The sequence below is a fragment of the Carcharhinus amblyrhynchos genome, chromosome 17, assembly GCF_965287045.1.
Source record: "Carcharhinus amblyrhynchos chromosome 17, sCarAmb.v2.hapA, whole genome shotgun sequence".
Classification (NCBI taxonomy): Eukaryota; Metazoa; Chordata; class Chondrichthyes; order Carcharhiniformes; family Carcharhinidae; genus Carcharhinus; species Carcharhinus amblyrhynchos.
Window position 1 is genome coordinate 29,799,774 of NC_137340.1, and position 24,365 is coordinate 29,824,138.

Genomic DNA, 24,365 nt, shown 5'->3' on the forward strand with positions numbered 1-24,365 from the left:
GTCTACAGTCTTCTGCAGAGGAGGAGACCAAAGAGGGGGTAGAATGCTTTGGTTTGCTCAGAAGACAACAAAGAGATGCCACCACCAGCCAGGGGTCAAGATCCCTTTACTTTCCCCTATTCATTCATCAGATCAGAGACTACCAACAAATTCAGGCCATTTGTCTTTTCTACCTATATGTATCATAGCTAAACTGTTGTTAATTAATAAACTGCTTTAAATTCACCAATGACTTCAGCTCCTTATTTGGGTAATGTGTCACCGGGATCAAGTATTGCACTCCTCTCCACTGACAGCCACCTCTTCAGCTCCTTCTCCACTTTTAAAATCCACTTGTTTTACTAATTTTGATCACCTCTTTAACTTGACGTCCATGTTCAGCCCCTACATCTTTGTCAACTAAATTATGAAACGTTTCAGCAGTATACTAATGCAAGTTCTTGGCTCTATTTGCTTTGTTATCTGGGCCCACCTGGCTTCAGGTCAAATAGGACAGGGATGTTAGGCTAACGTATGGTGTTCAAGTCTGTTTGGGAAACAAGCAGAGATGCTGTCTGCCCGTAAACAAAATGGTGCCAGTGGAAAACGAGAAATATTAATGCACTAAGTTGTACGCTTCCCCTTTATTAGATTTGTAGAATTGCCAGGCTCTAAATGGTCGTATTAACCATATGATGGGTAATAAAAGTTGCTGATTGATAAAGCAACTTTAAACAGTACAATGTGAAACTATTGAAGGGATTGCTCCTTGAAGAAAAGTATCACGGTTTGGAGTCGGAATTGGAGCCAGCGCCTGACAATTAAAATGGCCGCCGTGTCAAACTGATTTGTATGTTGGCGCTGAATTTCGAACCGAATCCCAAACTCCACTGCACATCCTCCATTTATTTGACGGAAGTATTAACATGGGACGTGAAATCGCCGCAAAAAACACCCCCCAATCCCACTCCACCGCAGGCTCGCCCCGTAAAGCCGGGGAGCCCCGGGGCGGACTCGCACTAAAAACTCAACCACATGCGCCGGCTCAGGCCTGCGGCCTACCCGCAGAAAGCAGCGGCGGCAGGGGGCTCGCCAGACCGCCTCAACTGCATCGTCCCAGGCCTCCAAGCTCAGGCACAGCGGGCTGCTTGAGAGACACACAATGACCGAGGGTAAGGTGCCGGCGATGGAGCCGCACTAAGTGCGCAGAGCCCTCCCTCCATTACCTACCTCCTCTGCTGTTTGCTCTCTGTTTTGAACTAATAACTGAATTCACGCCGATTCCGCTCCGATTGTTCCAGAAGCTGCTCCGCTCGCGCCAGCGCCCTTCACAATCCTTAATTCTGATTGGTCAGTTTGAACCCGGGGCCGCTCGAGCGCCCGTTGGGGTTGCGGATGTGACGTCACCGCTTTCCCATCTCGGGCCGGCTGGGACAGCTCACGTGACCCCCCACCGGTTCCATTCCCTCCGAGCTTCAGACAGCCCAACTTCAACTTGAAGGCGCGCAACCCGCATCTAAAACTGCAAATCGGGGAGAATGATTGCAAAATAACACGAGTCCTGCGAACTTGGAGACGAATTAACAATTTATAGTGCAGGGTTTGCCCGGTAGGGCAAGAAAGCAACTTTGTCAACTCTGCAACTTTGAATGGCTACATAGTTCAAATGTTTTGAAAGCATAACATTTGCAGTCGTATAATAGCATAAATGTTAAAATATCGTGAACCGCTACTTGAAAGCGAGCCACGATGGTTTTGATTTTCATCCCACGGAGGCAGTAACTCTTATCGTTTTAATGAAAGTGCAATGCAGTCAACAAAAACCTGTATGCATGGAGGCTATACTGAGGGTATCAGTACTGTTAAAGTAATTAAAATATAACGCGTATGCATAATGGATGAATGTTACCTTAGTGGGTTGTTATCTGGTGCTATCCGGACATTCAATACCGTGCATATTATTCAAACTGTTACGAATACTATTGACGCTATTCATAAATAGACATATACGTTTGTACTGCTGCTGATAACATTTTAGTTTACTTTTTTTGTAATTTAGTTTGTGACTTATTTTATTGAATAAACCAACTTACCTGCAGGACCTTGTTATTTTTGTTTAAAAATGTGTTTTTCTCCAAAATGTTCCAAGGAATAAATGCTACTGAAGACTTTCAAATTGTTCTCAGTTCGAAATGATCCTTTTCTTGTTCCAACATACCCATTCCGTAATTTCGCAGTATTATCTACAACTCCCACTTTTCAGGGTGGTATCGGTTCTGTTTGACCATACTTGTTTAAATGCGAAAAAAGTGTTATATAAAGATATCTTAATAAATTGTGTCAAAGTAGCTCTTGATTTTATTGCGGGCCCCAATTGCAATTCGCATAAATGCAAGTCGAAAGTACGTTATATTTGACTAACGTTATATAACAGAAAATGATGTCATAAACTATCTTCTGTTGCGTATTACACTGAGTAGATGTTACTGTTTTTAGACATAATGTATTTAATAAAAATAATAGCTTTCATGTATTACCGCTTTTAACTGATTTTTCTTGACAGAGCAGGTGCATGCATTATTACCCAATATTTTCAGAGACCGTAAGTAAAGTTCGAATTACTCTCTAAAATTCGACCAAGAAGTTCAAATGCAAATCAAAGCAAATTCGGCTTTATTGTCTTGAATTGCACCGTTGTGCAACATGTGGGTGCATATTTATAGTAGCAACATTAAAAATCCATATTGTCCTTTCAAATATCAGGTGCCTTTCTGTTGTTACATTAATTAATGTTTAGTGGAGTAGAAATACAACATAGATACGTTATTTCATAATAGATGTCAGAATTTGTGAAGAAAATATATTACTCCCCCAAATTTTGATAAAAGATTTGGCGATGCAAATGTTTATGTCAGAGCAAACAACTGCCCTGCACTTAATTCTTCTAAATTGTTGATTAAACGATGTTACATTTAATTTAGGCAGTAACTTATCGCAGTCTGGTAATGCTGAAAGATGACACATTTTTCTACGTTCAACTGAACGGCGTGCGGAAAATGTGGAGTTTCAAACTGGACATAAGGGTGAAGATTCAACAATTGTGTATGTTGGTCATCAGTTAATTTCAATAACTGAAGGTATTGATCGTTCATCTTGTAAACGTTCAAGTAAAATGTCAGTGCTAACTCGGGGGAAATGGCAATGGTGCATCGCCGCAATAAGACATACATAAACAATGCCTATGCTACACTTCCAGCTTCTCCTATTTTTGGCTATTTGTTTACATTAAAAATTCTTAGTGCGCCTAAACTGTTATAACATACCCTTGAAGTTGAATTTTAAGAGACGTCCTACGCTGCTTCGTCTCTGAGAGGTGTAATTTTCGACCACTTGCTTCAGTCTGCATAGTTCAAAAATGCAGACATTGTCCTTTTTTCGTATTTAAGATCGTCGTTCTATTGTAGTGAAAAATGACGTGCCTTTTAAAAATTTTGCAAATAAGTTGAATAGCGCGAAAAGGTGGCTTTACAGGTTATTTAAATTTAAAAAACTATCTACCAAGATTTTAAGTACTCTGAATTAATCTTTCCTTTGCCCAAATGCATTACCCTGAAAATGCCAACCTGAATGTGTTCCTCATGTCAAAGGCACCAAATTTAAGAATAAGTAAAATATTTGAAGTATCCATTATTGTACCTTGCAATTGCATCATTGCCTTTTCGACAAGGTTTGTGTATTTTTTGCAACAATTTGTAAGATTCGGGGGTACTACTTGTGAGAATTGCGAACTCTAATCTTTTGCACAGGAAGTTTCTGGTTTACCTAGTAGCAAAACATTCAAATTTCTTTGAAAGTATAACGTTCGGGCAACATTACACAACAACGTGCTACTGATATTGTTTTTCCTGTTTCCGATTTTCAATTTATTAATTAAGCATATGAACAAAGTTTTCTAAATTATGTTTGACATATAATCCACATCCGTCTGCATTTCCTGTTGCAAATGCCATTATGTCAGCGTTGCTTTCGATGGCGTGAGTGAAAAATCAACGTAAAGAAGAATCATGTGCAGAATAACCATGTGTATTCCTTGTACGTCGTTATTGACTATTAATTTCCCTTGTCAAAAAATGCGTTTATGTCAAAAATAAATTCCTATCACCATAGTTGAGCAACGTCCTCAGATGAGATATACACATATGGTTTGCTGTTAGCCATTAAGAATTATTCTTAAAATCAGTACAGTACTTCATTTTCTGCACGTGTCTTTTATACATTCTGAAAAAATCTATTTTGACGTGAATATTTTTAGTATAATGCACCCATCTTCAATTGTAGGAGTTAAATAAGTCTTATTATCAAATAAGAAACTGCAAAATAATCCATATATACACTGTATATTTAATACAATTTATAGAGAAGCACGTTGTCTTTATAATTATGCAAGTGGTTGCATATAAGAAAGATATATTTTAAACAGGTACGGATATTATATAAATATACAATTTAATTGTTAAACAATTATAAAGAGACGTGGAGCAGAAAATGTCAGTATTCGATTTTGTTGTAGAGATTGTAGAAGGGAAGAGCTGTAAGGTTGTTGCCTGGGTAGTACAAAGGAGCAGGGAACGCAATTGATCTGGGGACTGGAACCCTCAAAAGGGAATTGTCTCTGAAAACTAGAGGCATTCCTACTAGAGTCTGCGCTGACGCGTGAGCCATGTTGGCCGCCTCGAGTTCCGCTGAGAGCTGTCGCTTCCACTTGTTCCTGCGGTTCTGGAACCAGGTTTTGACCTGGGTCTCTGTGAGCTGGAGGCTGGTGGCGAGGCATGCTCTCTCCGAGCTACTCAGGTAACGTTTCATGTCGAAGGTGGATTCCAGCTGGTAGACCTGGCTGCGAGAGAAAACAGTGCGAGTTTTCTTCTTGGTCGGGTTCCCTTGTCTGTCTCCCTCCCTCTGTCTGTCTGTTGATGTCTGCATGCAGTTCTTTTCTTTTTCTTCCTTGTAAACCTGACCGTCTTGCGACAGGTACTGCTGCTGCCTTCTCTCCGCACTTTCCTGCCCAGCGGTGCCAACTCCTTTAGAATTACCTAGAAAGCAGAAAAATAAGGCATTTCTCAGATATATTACAGCCAATCTGCACTCCTCGACTTTTCACTATCCTGCCTCTTTATAGATATTTTGTAAAATTATATGACAAGAATAAGGGATCGACACACATAGTTACAATTATTTTGTTGTTTTAATCCGGTCTGCAATGTATGACATGCATCATTGCATAAAAACTTGATATGAAAAACTGCCTTCAAATACAAAGAAAACTATATTACAAAGGTGTCAACGGCAGCAAGGGGAGTGAACATTTTTAAGATTAGGTGATAAGAAAACATATTTTCCACCTCTATAACTATCTATATATGTACGTCGAATTAGCGGACAACCTCACCTGTATTTTCTGCCAAGAATTTTGCTAAATGCCGCCGCTTGCCTATGTTTGTCGGGCTTCCTTCAAGATGAACAGGACGAAATATGGCTTGATTTGTATCATAATTCGCAGTATTAAATGTGATTAAAGTAAGTAGCCATGTAAATGGATTACAATCCTGAAGCAATCTGGTGTGAATGATGGCAGTACAGCACGGCTATCGCAGTCTCTTACCTGGTGTTACAGTAATAACATAACTGTCCCTTCAATTCTATTCACTAAATGGCTGTGTTGTTTTTTGAAATGCAAAGTTGCTGGTGTCGAAGGAAAATCGTGCGAGTGCTTCCCGTCCGCGGTAAAATATGGAATTCCTTTATGTTTGCACAAAGTAGCTTCCCCGACCAAATTCACCCAAAGTATTAGAGTCCACAGATGCTATCTGATTGCAGAGAGTTCCTAATAGTTTCGGTTGAAATGTAAGAGGCATTGTTGACTTAAATGGGTTTACAATGTTGGTATTAGCTTGGGCGTCAGTGAGAAGGGAGTAAGATACAAGAATATACGATAGGACGGAACAATATGTCTAAAAAGAGCTATAAATAAAGACTGTTTCATTTAAAGTTAGACATTATTAAGGGCAAGCGCACTGTTTTCTCAAAATCATTCTCCAAACTATACACAAAAGAGAGTTGAGGATAACGCTGCTCGATAAATAGAAATGATTTCGCTTTACTTACTCACACAAGTGTAGCTGATAGGCTGGTGTCTGCGACAGGGCTCTGCGGGGCCAGAGTCAGAACAGAAGCAGGCTAGGTCTTTGTATCCTTCCTCGGTTAACTCTTCGTCCGAGGAGTCGGATAAACAGCGCTTCCTGGCATTTACTTTGGCATTGTCTTTGCAACCTGTGCGTTCTTCCTCCGACGAGGTCCCGAGAATGGACTGTATCGTAAAGCTGGAGATCGGAGCTGGAGAACACTTAGTGATGTCGTCTTTGTTACTCATTCTGTGTTCATAAAAAAAGAAAATAAACTTACTTACAATCGTTTGCAGAAGTGTCAGACGGCGTATATTGTTGTGGCTTTGTTCTGCAGTCGTTTTCCCTGAGCATGCACGGGCTGAATGCATTCTCTGCGCCCCGTAAACCTGTATTGATCTGCTGCCTAGTCAGTGGCGTTGGCTGATTTGCATGTAGGTTTGAGTTGCTGCAGCCAATCAAAAACAGCAGTCAGTCCCGGAAATTTTGAACTTTACACAAGCTGAGGGAAGATGAGGTTAACCCAAGAATGTGATTGATTGTTGATGTTTGTAATGTTAAAATATATTCTCGCTTTGGAGGAAGATGATGCACTATTGTGTGACAATAGATGCAGCCCCAATACACGCACGTGGTGATTCTGATTTGTTTACTGGTTTTAAGTTTTAATGAACGATAGGCTGTGGTGCAGGTCACTTGACAGTATAACCGTCCAACTCGATATTAGGCTCCGAGAAGGCTGGTCATTGCTCACCGAAGATCAGGAATGGGACTGCTCCCAGTTACATGCCTATAAAATAGATTAAATTGCTAACGGCCTTCTACCTGTGTCCTGTTGGGATGTTGCTTTTTTTTCGAAAGAGCATGTGAATGGGAGTGGGAATGGGCTAGGTGGGGATGGGTGGAAAGTCATGAATCTGAATATTCACTAAAATGTTATCAGAATGTGAAAATGAAGAATACTATTTGGGAATTAAATAGCAAAATTCATTTTGTTTGCCTTATTGAGAGATCGTGCACATGGGAAATAATTCTTCAGCCCATTATGACTAATTCGACCCGATTTGGTGCTAGCTTTCCCCCGTTTTATAATGTTGTTGTAAGGATTGGTGGTGTGAGCAGTCACTAGGCTGTAACTAGCAAAATGTTGGGTTCTGTTTCAATACTGGAATTCATTCATGAAACATTTTTTTTCAAAATGCAAATAGAAATGCAGTTGAGTTTTATTGTTTAGTTTGGAGATTAGGAGGCGGGTAATCATGATCACACCAGGAGCCTTATAACACAGTAATGGGAACTGGAAGCGAATAACGAAAGACATTGGAAATTTTGAATGAGTTTGGCTTGGTGTCTGAGTTCCCTAACGCACAATGGCTGCATATCAAGATCCTCACTGGGAGTTTAGATTAAGTCTGTTCACTATTCTGTGGAAGGTTAAAGCGGTTATGTTCGGATTGCGAACAGGCATAGCCTAATAACAAACGCTGAATAAATTCGGATAATGATGGTTTCTGGTTGAAGCGACATTTGGTTGCTAACGACGTCCATAAAAAATAAATAGCTGATGCTAGTTTTCTTAACCGATGGCTAAATACGTTCGGTTACTTAACTGCAATCAAATTTAGTTTCCAAGTTAAAAAGAAAGCTGGGGTGCTAATATTGATTGGAAACTGATCACGCTGAGTGAGTCTGGTGTATGTTGGATTAGTTGAACTTTACCAAAATGTGACTGTTGACGGGGTAAAGAATAAGACTTGATTACCAGTCTATACTATGATGAGGACTGGTCACAAGAAACCGTTGATATTGGAGGCTGGAATTTAAGCAACTGAAGGGATGCTTCTCTTTATTTTGTTTGGCACCACAGTTGTGTTAGCACCCGACTGAATTTATGGGCAGTTGGTTTTGTACTTATAAGCTGACTAAAATCGAAGGTTAAGTGCGGTTAGAGGGTCATGTACCAGTTACAGCAATTACATTGGATGCACATTTCTTGGCGTCAGGCATCATGGCGACGCTGGAAAAGATGCAATATGAGATCGCAACAGACATTCAACAGATTATTGATATGACAGGAGGAAAAATAAGATAAACAACTTAGTAATCGGAATTTTAAACTCGTCATTAGTATTCAATTGGACTATGATTACTAATAGTCAGATACAGTTACTTGACATTCCTATTGGAATGGACGATATTGAATAATTGATGCTAAATGAACCCTCTTTTATGTTTGAATCGATTATTAATTCGCTGCGGACTTTAGAGCGTTTTGGCCACTTCATTGTTCTATTCTTGAGATCAGGGATAGAAACAAACTGATCGGAATTTTTCCGGAACTTGCGTTTCATAAAAGCATTTGAAGATATGTCTGGTTGTAGCAATAACATTCTAGACGTAGAACCAAATGAATGGAAGATGCAGCTGTATATTTCGGTAGTTGCATCCAATGTGCGTATTTAACAATTTGCCAAGGAATACGGAGTGGAAAGAAGTATTCAAAACAAAGCGTCTCAAACATAGAAATGCAGTTCTGTTAATTATCCACATACTGTAACAGTCCCAAACACAATGTATCTTTATTCTCGCCGCTTCCCCAATGTTGCTGATACAATTGCAATGGATCTGATAGAACAGCCAAGTGGCGCAACATGGGTAGTTGTCAGGACATTGCAAGCCTCGACAATTTATTTACTATCAGCAACAGATATGCAAGTGTGAGAAACACACCATGTATTTAGTGCTTATTGGACAGTTCGTTGATTAGTGAATGAATAAATTAATCAATGACAAAATTTCCAACACCGCAGCTAGATTAGTTGAGGGAGATGTACCATTAAGAAATGGGTTAATTTATAGCTGTCTAATTGAATCCTAGGTTTAATTAAGGAACTGGCTGGTTAGCCGGTTCATGGAATAAAATGCAACTATTCCATAATCTGAGTATTTCTTGATGTACAGATATGTGAACCATTAAAATAACGCATTAACCGTGTTGACCAGGCAGAGTTTGTAGGATGACATGATGTTGATAAATGATGATGATGGGCGGTTAATAAACACAAAGCTGGAAATATGCTGATTAGATTTAAATCGCTTTCTAGGTACATTAACTCCTCAAAGTATCACATTACTGATTTGAATGACAGTTCTTCCTTCCCTATAAAGTTGGTAGATTGTCGAAAGATTAGCATGATCTCTTCTATTGATTATCTCATTATATAGTGGAACCTTGTGAGCATAAGATTAATTGGAGCTAACTTTTGAGAGGGTCATAATTGCCAAATACTTAAAATTACACGGGCTTAATTTAATAATAAGCAGAACTTTGCCACTAATGCGTTCACCATATTTACATTCACTTCCTTTATATATTACAGACCTCTGCGACCCCCTTAGTTGATTATCCTGTATCTTAATAGTTGCAAAAAAGCAATTCGATTAACAAGTACAGTTCCATTGACATTTGTGTGTGTGTGTGTGTGTGTGTGTGTGTGTATAGAGAGAGAGAGGCCCTTGTTCCAAAAAGGAGTCTTACTACATTATATTAATTCCAGTACAGTCATATTTTGAGGCTGTATCTTTATACACCGCGTGTTCTCCAATTAAACATCACCATGCTAATACTTTGTTTCTACATTTGAAGGTTGCTGTAGCAAACCCGAATCGATCTTATAGGAGTTCGACTTTGTTTACTTGATTATTGTGCTGGCTGCTGAGAGCTGACTGCGGAAAGGGCTTGGTTAATTGATTGATTGACAGGGGCTGCGCTCCTGTCCTGCTCTGGGCGGCAGGTGTGAGAGCCCCGCACCGTTCTACCACATTAACCTTTTCATGCTTTCACGGGGTCGCGACACATTACAAATGGTCAGCTTTAATCATTGTGTCAGCTCGTTAGCATGGCGCGCCCTTGCAAACGGCGCTGGATGATCAGTCTTCATTCCGCTTTCAGTCAGACTCTGGGGCTGCAGCCAGCATTTAAACAACAAATAGAAATTGTCGCAGCTTCAGAAAGTTACAACCCGAGCGGACTTATCCTCCGGGTTCCTGATGTAGACACTAAACTCGGATGTCATACAACTCATTGGGAGATCACACACGCTGCTACAATTGATTTAAATCCATTTGGAATTTTCCAGCTATGTGACTTGTAATACAAAACGCACTTCGCCAAAACAAAAACACGTTTCCATATTTTCCAGAGCGTAACTAGACTTAATTTGTTGCAAATGTTATATTGGAAGCCAAGTTATCATTTGTTCATGCTTGAATTGCCATAGTATTGTACTAAATTATATAAAAAATGTACTTGCACCGTGTGTAATTGTTGATAATTAAGTTTCTCTTTAAGTTGCTGAACTAAAATCCGAATTCGGTAGCCATATGTGCACATGAGCAAACATTTTACCATGTGATGTATTGCCTACAGCTAAGCAGGCAGCCGTGTTTGAATGGAGTTTGGAGGTAATAAAGATAAGGCGTGAAATCTGCTTTGACATATTAAATAGGCACATTTTGAGAACCTTTACTATTTAAAAGCCTGTTAAACGTGGACATCTGCTTAAAGAGAGCGGTTAAAATCACTTATTTTAAAAAAGATTCGCCCTAAGACGCCTCTGCTGCCCTTCGCCGCATAGCTTGTAGCTTTGTGAGGTGATTTTATTTCCCCCCCTCGGTATTTTCTTTTGAAGGCTGGTCAGAGGGAAACGTACCTAGAATAAATCTGCCCTGTAATCACTGCTACTGTATCACGCCTGTTAAGCTTTAAGCACAGATTGCAAGAGCACAAAAAATGGAATCCTCCTTCCTCCCTCCCCCCAAAAAAAAGTATAGAGGATGTCAGGAGCGCATTGTCACTAATGAAAATTGATCTTTAGTAGGTTTATGCTGCTAGAAATAGCCTCCTGACCGCCTATAATATTGCAAAGGTTCCACCTGCCGTGACAGATGAAGTCATAAACAAGTTTGATCTGGGAATCAAGCTTCGATAAATATTAAACACAGTCCTTTACACGTGTGTATTATGATGTATGGCGCGTCGAACTTTAAAATAAGGAAATTACCGAAGAAAATGATATCAATAAATTTTCTAAGTATAAACGTTGATTATGTTTCGATTTTCATTCAAAAGCTTGGTGTTGCTGGTACAAATGACATCTCACAATGGGCTGCAAAAAAGGCTCCCTATTCCACGGGAGCCTGGAGGTGTACAATTTATGTAATCGGGGCTGGAAAATGAATTGTGTAATTTATTGGAAAACAGAAGTCATCGAGATTAGATCAGCATAGCCTATCAAAGGGCTACAATCCATCAAGTTCCAATTAACAACCTAAGACGCGTAAACCATAGAGCGTTAATGGGTTTCCAATCTACTGGACTGATAGACTCATCAATTCCTCGGGGATGAATTAAGAAAATCGACCGCCCCGTAGCGTGTAGTGTCATTCTTTTCAGCAACTATATGTCAAATTAAAAACACAATTAAAATTTAAACTGTTTCAATCAGAGGTGCCCTGCAACCTATGTTTCACTTAATAGAACTTTGATGAAAATCTGATGGTTACACTCCATCACTGAGGCGAATGGGACTCAGAGGTGCAAAGGATTCTTTAAACTGCGGATCTAAAAAAATAATAATAGACCCGGGTGATGCTCAGTAGGGCTCACACTTGACATCGGGTAGAACAAGGTACAGGTTTCCAACTGAGCAGCAGATACTTCAACCCTGCGACTTATTTTGTATATCTGATGATGTTAGTCTGCAGAATAATAAATTGGGCTCGGCCGGAAAGCGCGAATCACGATTCATTTACTAAGTAAACCTATTTCAGAGATGCCTTTACAAGAGACAAGGGTTCGAAACGCGAATGAAGACATTTTAGCAGCAATTAACCTCCATTCTGACTTTTTTTTAAAAAAGAAACACATATGACGAGTATCACAGTTTATTTGGAGTTTGGAGATGAAGTTTGAAGGCCCCCTAGGTATTGAGCGCTCATTTTCACTCCCACCCACCCCCTTCCCCGCCGTGCCAACAAACCAAGGTCACAATATTCCAAGAGCGTGCGATGAACAATACAGCTCTCATTGAAACAATATTTTACAGACATTTTACGATCAATACCAACTAAAGCATAATGCTATGCCAATCTATTAATGCTCTTTAATGGCCCCTCGCAGAGTTTGCATCGCCCAAGTCGATACTGGAACGTGATTATCTCGAAGGTGCTTTGTATCTCGTCCCTCTGAATAAAACAAACACATTCTATGCACAAATAAAGTTTGTAAACAAATATACTGACCTATCAATTGCCGCTGTTCCTCTCCCCCCTCCCCGGAAAGCTGCAAAGCGTTCCTGAGAGATAGGCACAGATTAACGCCAGAGTTGAACAGATATTTTGAAGAGTTCGACGCAAATTAGTGCAGTGTTAAACTGCAAAATACCCGCAGGCCGCCGAAGCTGAACTAAGCTCACTACAAATGATCCGCATGGTCATTCTGAAGACTGTTCCGGAGAGTGATGGAAAGGTTATATCTGTTTGGAATGATTGGAGTGTTTGCTATACAAAACTTTCCAGTGTTTTGCACCAAATAAAAGAAATACATATTTGTGTAAGGTACAAATATGACAACGGGGTATGTGCAGCCATATTTATAGAAATGACCATATATCAAACAAAAGCAGAGATTTGGGAACCTGAACGTTTAAGTACTAAGAGATGTCCACGTTTATGATGAGCCTTTGTACAGTTAGCGTCTCTTATTTCTCAGACATCACTCTGCAATCCATCCTTTACCTATGCTTTATAAGTCCACCCTTCAAAGTGTAAACGTTATTAGTCCTTAAAAAGAACTGTACATGATTTGTGCATTCCCCATTATAATGATGATCGCGTGATACAGATAAACAAAGGAACAGACGTAGGCCATTCAGCCCATCGAGCCTGCCCCATCTTTCACTTAGACCATGGCTGATAAAGTAATCATTCACATGCCTAACGGAATTGAAACATGCCATCATGCATCCTTAAGTTTTATATTTCTAAATAAGAAGTTTTGCCAAATAATGGAACAGATAAGCTAGTCATGTTAAATGTCTTACTTGATGAATATTCTGATAAAAATGTAAAAGCTGCTTAGTTGCATGTCCTTTTTATTTAAACAGGTTTGTGATAGTGACTTTCTGAAATCGTTTTCCCTCAACAGTTCTTGTCTGACCATTAATCCCAGGCACCGAGCGAGAAAATTATTTCTGTGGGGGAAATGGGTGACAAGTTATATTGGTAGTTAAGATGTTGAGGAGGGGAAATAACATGAAACCAAATGAATGAATGATGGAAAGATGAGAACAAGAAATTAGTCTCCGTGTTTATTAAATATTTTAATTGGCCAGTAACCACTTTAGTACCACTGGTATGTGGACATGAGGTGTAAACAAATTGATTTTACCTGAATTGTGTAGAAAGTGTGTTACAAATAAAATCTGGAAAATTGAAATACCATCAGATGAAAGAACTAAGTAACAGAGAAGCCTGCAAAATTACTAAAAAAAGACCTTGGAAAAAGGATTACTACAATCGTAAATCTTCGAAACATAATTATACTTCTACATACGCTCTTACATATTTGGAATGGCTCCTATATTCAAAGGTGTGACTATATTTCATCATATCACCATATTGTTTGAATTAACAAACTAACCGTAGTTCCAAATCTTATTATTTTAATGCATATATACTTGATATGCAACCATAGAATCTCATGAAAGTGGGATGTTGGAACTGGTCACCTAAAGCCAAAAAAATCAAAAACAGGCATTTTGTTTTATTTTTTGATGTAAAGTTGAACTGATTATTGAAAAGAAATGAAATTTCTACAGGTTGGTACTGAATCAGATACAACACAGTTGTTGCATCAGGAAAGTTGCGTTAGCAAGAGGGCACCACGCCTTTTTCCTACAAGACTGTCTTTTAGTTAGCAGACGCTTTGCAACTTAATCAATTTTAAAATGCAATCAAAGTGCAAAATTAGAAGTTTAACAATGGGTGTTTATCGGTCAGCTCTTGATAGAGTATAGATTAGGTCAGACAAGGTACTTTTAGGACACTCAATACAAAATAAAAGTACTTTTGATTATTTGTAGTCGTTGTTTTCTGTTGGTTAAACTGTTGAGTGTTTACTATATAAACGCCTTAAAGTTCATGATGACACTGTTGTCATAAAGTTAGTATCGCCAACAATGCAAGGCACAATTTTGTTATTACTTCACACAAGAGGCAACATATTTTGGCTTCTGTGTTGTGTTTATTTTCAACCATGACGCATAACAAATTAAAACACAATCAAAGGCTCAGAGCCACCTAGTTAGCGTCTTGTCACTTGCGAATCATCTGAGAACACTGTTGACAGCTTCCACGCAATAAGCTAACAGCAATGCTATCTGAAAATCAGAACACGGCGCTGATGCTTTCTTGGATGTCAACCATAAAAATACACACGGAATAATCTAGAGTTGTTCATCTGTAAAGGACTATAACCGTGACCTTCTGCAAAAATAGGAATGGTTAAAATATATTTTCAGTATACAAGCGCCGGCACGTATCTGTGCTTTCAAGGACTCACTAAACCTGGTTGGTCTGTACTTGATCCAGCAAGGGCATTTGGCTGATTTGAGGGTACTATTTAGATATCACACCACTCTCAGAATAGAAACTATCCTTTTGCTCGCCGGAACTCCATTTAAAAAAAATAAAAAATTGTCATAAAGGCAATTTTAAAAAAATCATATTTAATATACTCCTACCTTGTGAGCGTGCGCGTGTGTGTATACAACAAAGTGAGGTGCACTGACATTGCGAAATAGGTCTACAGGTTGTACCCTTAACTGTAAATAGTTCCAGTTCCCTCGGAGAATCAGTCGGCCTTCCCAATAACATTCACTATAAATTGAAAGGACTTTTTGAAAAGTTTTTGATTGAAAAAAAGAATCACTTTGCGGATCAGCCATCGGTTTCACAGCAGTTTCCTAACTTAGTTAGTTTAATTAACAACTCTCTGAGATTTCAAAACTAAAGCCGTGAAGGGAGACAGCAGATGTGATAGTCGTGCAAAGCGTGACTCCAAAATAAACACCAACCTCACTACATTAGATAAAATACAGCATGTAACAGGTAACAGTTAACTCAAAATACTTCGGAATAATTACTGAAAAGTTGCAGTGGTGTTTCCTTTGCTGTGTAGAATAATGTATTCATCTGATTAAGATACACGAATGCATTATGTAAAATACCGATCCAGCTAGTTTCCTGCTAAACTGTTATGTCCTCAAGCATGGACGCCATGAAATTTTAGGCCTCTCAACTGATGGCGTTTCAGCAAATATCTTGGCCATAAATGGCATTTTATTGACGAACCAGCTGCTTCCCTGTTTTTTGAGCCAATGTTTGGATGAAACTACACATTTGGGTAACAAGGAATGCTTACATTTTATTTTAGTTTACAACAAGTCTGTTCAACAAAATTCGGCATTACAATATCAAAAAACGCCAATATTTTATTTCTTTTTTTCTAAAACATACAGAACACCCATTATTCTCACAGCAAATAACTATGTTACATCTGGAGAAATCATCAGAAATAATAAACACAACAGTATTTTAGTCTGGAAAAAAATTAGAAACTTTATCTTTTGACCTCTTCGATAAACTTACAATCCAGGCAAATTAAAATACGCTGCCACCACGTAAACAGTACATTTATTAAATAAATAAACAGAACCTTAAATATTTTTTCTGATTGTCCTTCAGTTAAAGCGCCTTGACATGAGAAATTTGATAGTATTCAGAATCTCCACACGCTAATCGTCACACGTATTCCAGTTTAGACCAATGTACGTTGGATTTCGACTTGTACTGATTTTTTTCTCGTGACTCCAAAAACAGTGCTTTAACTTCTTTAGTACAATATTGCACAGATACGTGAAACCATAATTAAGAACAACATCGTCACCACTCCTTTTAGTACTTACAAAAAAGACATTTACAGCAGGTCCTCTCAAAACTACATGGCTTGATCTTACAAAACAAAAAAAATGGTTAAACAGAATGAGAATAAATTGATAAACCAGACTGGCCTTAAAGGGGTACAGGTGAGGCTAAAGGATATGAGCAATGTAGAAATTTACAGCTGGTCTTCTTGTGGCTCGTTGTTTCAAAACTACAAGGTCTAATCTTACAAAAAAGAGTAATGTAAGTTAAATATTAAAATAAAATCAGACTGGCCGCAGGAGGGGCACGGATGTGACTACAGGATGTGAGTAGTAGGCTGGATGTGGGAATGTTAGTAAAGGCTGGGTGACTGGTGCGTTGCCGGGGCTCCCAGACTCCGAAGCCGAGTTCTCGTGGTATAAGATAGGCACCCGGACTATCCTCTGAGCCGCGTGGCTCATGTTGGCCGCTTCCAGTTCGGCAGCCAGCTGCCTTTTCCACTTATTCCGGCGGTTCTGGAACCAGATCTTGACCTGGGTCTCAGTCAGATGGAGAGAGGCGGCGAGCCCCGCTCTCTCCGAGCTGCTCAGGTAACGCTTCATGTCGAAAGTGGACTCCAGCTGGAAAACCTGACTCCTGGAGAACACCGTGCGAGTTTTCTTCTTCCTGCATGGCTTTCTTTCGGGACTTTCCGCCCTCTTTTTCCAGTCCTCGCTATTATTGTCTTCCTTCTTTTGTTCCTCTGCGTCGCTCGATTCCTCTAGCACGATCTCTTCCAGGCTTTTGGAGTCTTCCTTGTCTTTGCGGTCCGGCTCGATTTTAAGCGCCGGCTCGGGGGAGTCTCTGTCTGGAGACGAGTCTCTGGCACATCCGCTGCTTTTCTCTACAGCTGGCATGAGAGAAAGGATTGTTGTTAGATACGCTGCAGGCCATGAACGATTAGAGGACAGTGCATTAGGAAGGATGATGTGCTTAAAAGATCCCTTACCTTCTGTCCTCGGCAGATGAACCCCCGATGACAGTGTGCAGGGGTACCACCAGGCGGGGGACCTCTCCAGATAGTGCGCCGGGAGCGCAAACCTCTGCGTGGGCATTTCAAACCTGGGGAAGCCAGGCTCCCTGCAGTGAGGTAAGGAGAATGTGGCGCCCTCCACCACCCCCTTCACCGCCGAGAGCAAAGTCTTAGGCTTCGAAGGCTTTCGATCACAGTTCAGCAGGTTCTTAATGGAGAACGACGACTCTTTGGGCAGAATGGGGCTCTCCTGCGCTGCTGTCTCGGGCATGGTGGCCTGACTCCGATCAGAAACTGGGGAGGAGCCGTGCAGAGTCGGAGAGGGAAAGCAGTCCGCGGCGATCACAATCCCGGGGAGTTCAGGAAAACGCACCAAACTTTTGCATGTGGGGAGACTGGAAATCCACAGCAATTTGGAACGGAGTAGGAGGCATTCAGCGTCAACCTGGCGCCAGATGATAATGATGAAATAAAAATGTCATACAAGTTAAATGCAGAAAGTATACGGCGATTGGGCACGGACAATGGCAAATGGGATTACCGAAGGGAAAAAAAAGAATGGCATGTAATGAGTCCACCTCCCTATACTTTGCGCTTCGCTTAAGGCTATAAGAGCTCGCCTGTTATTGGCTTTATATAGTCCAATTAGGCAGCAAATGAGGACGAGACTAATACCACAAAAGAAACTCGTCCTGTAAACCACCACTAGACGAGCAGTAGGCAAATGACTTACTCCTGTCCATTGGCACAAAACGCTGCTTCATTTCCATCTGTAAGAGAAATTTGTTTAAAGTGCCCAGGCTTTTTTGCTCCTCTGTCAGTTTGAGAGCCTCAGCACCCCGGTCACCCATTGAGGGAGCACATTTTCCAATGAGGAAACAAAACAACCTTGTTTCTGTAAATTGGTTATTTTCCCAGCCTTTGTCCTTTTTTAAAAAAAATCCAGTTTCTATCCTGGCTGGTTGGTGCTGCACAGAAAAAATAAAGCTTCTCCGTCTTTGAAGCAGCCAGATTCAAAAAGAGATGTCCACAGTGTTCCATGCGGTTTTAAACTGAGACGTAGAATTTGAGAGGTTTTCGTGATGGAGTATTATATGCCAGGGATATATGGCACATTAAAACGCGATTTTATGAAGTGTAGCACTGCAAGAAATAGCAATAATTTTATTATGGAAGCAAGCCCAATTTGTATATGAAGATTTATAAGTAGAACGGATATGGTATGACCTCAGATTGAAGCAGGATTTCGCATATGTCATTTTAATGTTATACTGTATTTCTCATGAGTTCATTTAATAGAGATAAACCATTTCCACCGTTTGCCTGACGAATTTACCCCCCACCACCACCCCCGCCCAGCCCCCACCCCTCTACTTTCTCTCTCACCCATACACATACACACACAAGTCGTGGATAGCTTGCGCACTTCTACTTTGTAAAAGGCAAAAACGTGTATAATATTTTAGAATGTTATTTTAGGCGCAGCCTATTATAACACTAACATTTGCAAAACGAGACAGCACTAATTCAGTACGATGAGGAAGAGGAGACTAGTGCCTGTAAACGAGACTAGTTTTATATTAATCTACCACTTAGGTGTAGCCCTTGGCTTTTGGTAAATGTCAACCGAAGATTGTATTTTGATCATTATTCCAATTTCTACTGCGGACAAACATGTTATTCTACCCATCTCGCCAGCTCAGTTTGGCAAACAACATATCGGCGTGTTGCAGGGGAATTTGATTGAATTTGTTTTGAAAGCTTTAATCTACGGCTTCCATTTAGTTTATCTTCATTTTCATATTACTAATGTGTTTCCTTTACGTTGCTGTTGAACACAGCGCATTATTTGTATTACTCATATATTTACATATGCTCTAGAATTGGAATCGGATAGAAGGCGTCAATTTGCTGTTTGGACCGAAAGCACACACTAGATAAAGAATGCAACATTCCAGCTCTCATCTAGAATGCAGATAGTTCACAGCAGTGATGAACATGCCGACACATTTGGATGAGTGTGCGTGCAAATTGAAACACCCATTATCATTCCTGTATCAACCTATGGCGTTTGTTGTTTACCCAATGTTAAATTTCGTTTCGTTCATGCAGAGTGACAGCATTCACAACTTAGTACCATTCCGCAGGATACAAGGCTCTATTTCACTATAAACGGCCAGGCTAATCTACCAGTTATCTACCTTTTACTCCTGTCTTTGATTGAGACTGGTGTCTACATCTCCACAACACGCTATGTATTCTCTTTCAGCACATAGTACAATTGCATTATTGTCCATTCTAATAGACGCAAATGAAGCGATACTACCCGCTGTGACACCCAGGAAAACATTTACTCAAATCTATGGGGAAATGAGTCATGGGTGCATAACTTTATATAGACAAATACTTGTTAACGATCACACAGGGCAGTAAAGGTAGCTGTTGCAATGTTAATTACAACTACAATGCATTCCCCTACAGGCTGCAGATTAATTCATGATTTGCATTTGCAATTAATTTGTGTTTTCAAAAAGAGAATCACCTGCACCCACGATGAGGACTATGTCGTGTTGATAGTCATTAAAAAGAGGACTGGACTTACTTCTGAAGTTCGAGCCTCATTACGCCAACGCCATAAAGCTCTTTTGTTCTACAGTTCCTCGTATTTGCCTGCCGAACTGAAATATTGCCAAGGAGACTAAGCGCAATTGTTTGCGAGATTATATGCAAGGGAGAGAATATATACCAGGGCTTCAGTCAGTTATTTAAAGGCAACTGCTGAATGACTATGTAAATATATGTAATATCCAAAGGTGGTCAGATGGCAAAGTGAGATACAGTACTCCTCAAACAAATCTAAACTGTGTACCCTTTTAAAGGGGAGCGCAATGAACAAAGTGATAAAAGAACGAGCCAAATAATTTTAGATATGGGGATATGATTTCTTTTGAATGAAGTGCGGGGTATGTAAGGAGTTTGGGTCTCTTTTGATGGATGCCTCTGTAGATTGCGAGCCGGTGAGAACTAGTGAACGCTGCGAGATCCTCATTCAAAACTGGCCACTGACACCATTACCGGAAACGGTTGGTATCAAAACATGCATTTCAGTAGGCGCATTTGAACGCGTGAGGAGGCAGGTATTTCATTCCACCATTTAACTGACTTGGCCTTTATTATCATTTGGCAACTTTTCCGTGGTCTATTTATATTCTGGTTGAATTCGTCATGTTGATGGGAAGCAATAGCATTAATTATCTTAACATTAATGCGCTGGTTGGGACTGAAATGGACACGTGTTCCCATGATGAGGAATAACCAGCTTCGATAAAGAAAGTGAGAGTGTCCTTCTGTACAACAAACATTACAATTTAAGATTATTTTCTTTAAAGATACCAGCTTTTGCAAACCAACAAGGAAGTCTAATCTAAATCATTAATTCATATATGTCTTGCAACGTTAATGTCTCGGGGTGCTAAAGATGACTTAAAAATATTAATCGTATCACATTTACACCTGACCTTCACATTTCGAGGTTGCATGCTATCATTGTTGAAACTTTTTAAAATACTTTCAATATCCTATTACGGTACTATCTCATTAGTTACGTTTGAATAGCACATGCACGGTATATCATAGTCGTTTTATACTTACAAATACAATAACTATAACAGAGCACTTCGCATTATCGGTGTGGCATATTAACAGAAGTTAGCACAGATGTGTATAAAAGTCTTTAAGTACTGTTGAAGATGCACATATATCGTAGTGTAGACTGATGGTTGAGGGAAAATGCTGCTCTAAATTGACAGGTAAATGTTTATTTCTGATATCTTGCATCACCCCTACTCTTGCACTTGTTTTCCTAGTTCGCTTTACGCAGCCACTGAGCGATTGTCCCACTATATGCTGTTTTAAACAATTTGTCCCCTTCCAGATCATTGCAGATCAGAATCCTGCAATGGCCAGTGTACTTACTGTAAAAATAGTTAAACATAATTTACTGTGAACTCTCTGAAAACTTAGTAAAACATTGAATCTGGTGCTTGGTATAAAATCATGAACGAAGCAAACTGAATTGATTGGATATGTATTGTTAAATGTGATATAAATGCTGCAGGAACACACACAACACATTACACAACTGTGCTTAAAAGCATCGTTAACACACTTTGATTTGGCTCTTTCTTTGAATGCGGCAATTAGCGGTTAGGAACAAAATGGTCCATATCGAAATTGGACAATGTGTTTTTAAAAGCAGCCACCTTCTTATTAATTACATGACTTTCACTAAAGGAATGCATTGTCCTCTCTGATGTTGCTTGGAGATCACATTCGTCCCTCCACTGTGTTGCAAACTGACTTTTTTTTCTGTTGCTAATTATTTCCCTCCAGGTTATGGGAAGACAGATCAGAGAGGAACAGCTTTCGAGGTCTTAAAACAACCCCTGAGGAGAAGACATCAGAAACCGCGAACATGTCCATCAGGGCAGTCAATCTCTCTGACAGCAGATACTTATCATCAGGGAGCTCCTTTGTAATATGAAGTCTTGAAACAAGAGATAAACGAGCTGCTTGATACTTTAGGTGTTGTCCCTGAATGTTGAAGACTTATATCGTTTTAGGGAATGATTCTTTTCCTCTCTTTTACTCCCCAGTTTCTTTTTAAAGAGATGACAATCATGTCACTAGACAGAGACAGAGGTAAGCCAAGGGCAATTAACCTTTTGCCAGCTGCAGTGAGAGTTTGGAACCACACCCCGGAATCCTATTTGTCTGCGGTGTTCTGTAAGGAGGGGAGTTATGTGGGAGAAGTTCTGTTCCTTTGGCATAAATGTTCTACCGTGATTCGGGATAAGTTACTGTGTGTGGCTGGAAGAATCACAGTTTGGGGGAAAGTACGTCATTAGTTCTCAGGATTAATGTTGTGTACAGGAAACCCCAAACCCCTCTCATCTGCTTGATAAAGCCATTCAGGAATTGTTCAGGAACAAGTTGTTTTATCACTTCTGACGAAGGAGCACTGCAGATAGAAGTGACTGAATGATTCATAATTAGGGATGTGTGGCGAACGTTTCCTGTAACAGCACCCCCTATCGATATACATTCTCTTCATCACCATTCAAGTAATTTACAAGTCAGCATCATGCATTTTTGTATTCTACTTAAAAAGAACACGGCCTGGCATTAATCAATTTTGTTTCTGTTGGGAACAAAAATGTAGAAAAACATGGTCTGTATTAACAGGGAAAAATGGCCGAATCATATCAGACATTTGTCAAAAAGTTTGTGCAATTCTGCGGGGTCTGTTTTTATGAGTTTGGAAGGTGTTGGATTTGTCGCTTTGTAGGGATCTTTGATTGTGTTAGGCTTATTCTTTTTTACAAATCTGATTCTTTTTGTTATATTCGGCTTAACTCTAAGACTTCAAAACGAGCCTGGAATTACTCTGTATTCAAAGCTGATTTAAACCCAGAATATGATTCTAATACATTCTTGACGCCATGTGTGCGAATTGAGGACGTCAATTAAAAATGCTTGGAAAAGATCACAACGGAAATTGGAATCCCGCTTTCAACTCAATATTATAAATGAAGGAAAATGACACCTGTATTATTAAACTTGTAGACCATTATCAGGCCCAGAACTAAAAAGAGCGGGAAGGGGAATCAGCATCCATTCTTATAATTCTTCAGATAAGCTGTCCCCTGCTTCAATATTTTTTCAGCAAGGTGTCAGGACATTATTTAGAGAGAAAAAAAGTACTTCAAATTTTAACTCCAGGACCTAATTGCTTCTTTTCAACACAGTTAACTATGTGTGGAAATTAGATGGGGCGTGCGTACAAAGCTGAAAACAAACTCAAAATAGCGAATGCATAAATTACAAGCTGCATTAGAAATAATTCATTTCAATGCATTGAAAACAATTTGGTTTGATCGGAGGGGAAAGCAAGCGTAAATCAAAGCCTGGTTTATTCAGATCGTTTTTGGAAAGTCGCTGCCCTCTTTTTTTCTAAGCAAACATATCTGTAAACCTGATAAATGACACAGAAGTGTTTGTTTACACAAGTCTGGCATTAAGAACCGGCTAGAGAGAGAAACAAATCCTTTGTTTACTTGTGGCCTCTCTGACTGCTTGATGAAGTGATTGGAAATCAAGCTACAATTGATGTTAGGAATGGGGGAGAAAAACACTGCGGATCTGAAATAAAAACAGGAGCTGTTGGAAACACACAGCAAGCCAGTGTGGGACGCAGACAGCATTTACAGCAGTTTTTGATCTTGTTACAGCAGATGTCATGTATTTAAGCACTGAAGGTGCCGCAGTGGGGTTTACATTACACTCATGTGTGATTTACTGTCGTACGCATTTTATTTTTAATACAGAAGTTATTATGATTCAGGCTATAGGTGGGTAACATTGTCAAATGGTATTTGTCTTTGCAGGCTAGTCTGATACCAGGAACTCAATGATATCTTTCCAAACCCGCCTTTATTTCTCGAGAATTGTGACAGTGACTTTTTAGTAGTTGGCCAAATTGATCCGGAACCTTCTCTTTAACATCTTAAAGGCGAGGTAATTTGTTCGATTGTTATACCCTCCGTGCTGGTGTGAGTATTCCGTTAATACAGCTACATGTCTCCTGGATTCCCTGCTCATTTTAAGCAGTCAAGAAAAAAAAACAGCACAATGTAACCGGTATGTAGATAACAAGGCTGAATCGGTATGACATACACTGACAATAATAACGTGCCATCACTTTCACAGTTAAATATACATGATTCCAAACTATAATATTCATCATCGTAACGCTGGATAGTTCAGAAATGCTGACGATAGTAATGTCATATAATTCCTTTATCCACAAAAAGGCAATATCCGACCAAAACAATGTTCAGGTCGTGTGAATTATTCAATATTATTGCATTATCATGCTCAGTCATGATGAATGCCCCAAATGAAAGCTTTGAATCATGATTCACTCGGCGAATGTGTTAATGGAGAAAATGCTAACCTCGATATCTTTCTAAATAATTTATCCAAGCCCAAATGTATCTAAGATGGTATCTGACATTTGACGGTAGATGGACTCGTTGCTCATTGTTACTGGATAGTTTACGCCCGAAACTAAACAATCCTGGCTTTGTCCTAGTGATAACAGTCAAATGTACGGTCTCTGAAATTATATTGATGAGATTTGTTCATTT

General features: G+C 39.7%; 3 protein-coding genes across 3 annotated transcripts in view; all 3 read right to left on the reverse strand.

Moving 5' to 3' along the window:
• bub3 (BUB3 mitotic checkpoint protein) overlaps positions 1-1,398 on the reverse strand; it is a 31,129-nt gene extending 29,731 nt beyond the window's left edge. Inside the window, exon 1 of the mRNA XM_080205682.1 lies at positions 1,210-1,398. The gene's annotated coding sequence lies outside the window, so the exon portion shown is untranslated. The remainder of the gene's footprint in view (positions 1-1,209) is intronic.
• A 2,986-nt stretch (positions 1,399-4,384) lies between these two features.
• On the reverse strand, positions 4,385-6,592 carry hmx2 (H6 family homeobox 2). The gene is given in 2 exon segments (XM_080205290.1): positions 4,385-5,069; positions 6,142-6,592. Coding segments are annotated over 2 exon segments (993 nt in total). The 3' UTR covers positions 4,385-4,527.
• A 9,051-nt stretch (positions 6,593-15,643) lies between these two features.
• On the reverse strand, positions 15,644-17,745 carry LOC145354210 (homeobox protein HMX3-like). The gene is made up of 2 exons (XM_080205291.1): positions 17,134-17,745; positions 15,644-17,034 (listed from the first exon to the last, which is right to left on the reverse strand). Exons 1-2 carry the CDS (start codon positions 17,426-17,428, stop codon positions 16,430-16,432), a joined length of 900 nt encoding a protein of 299 aa, XP_080061417.1. The 5' UTR covers positions 17,429-17,745; the 3' UTR covers positions 15,644-16,429.
• Positions 17,746-24,365: the final 6,620 nt, after the last annotated feature.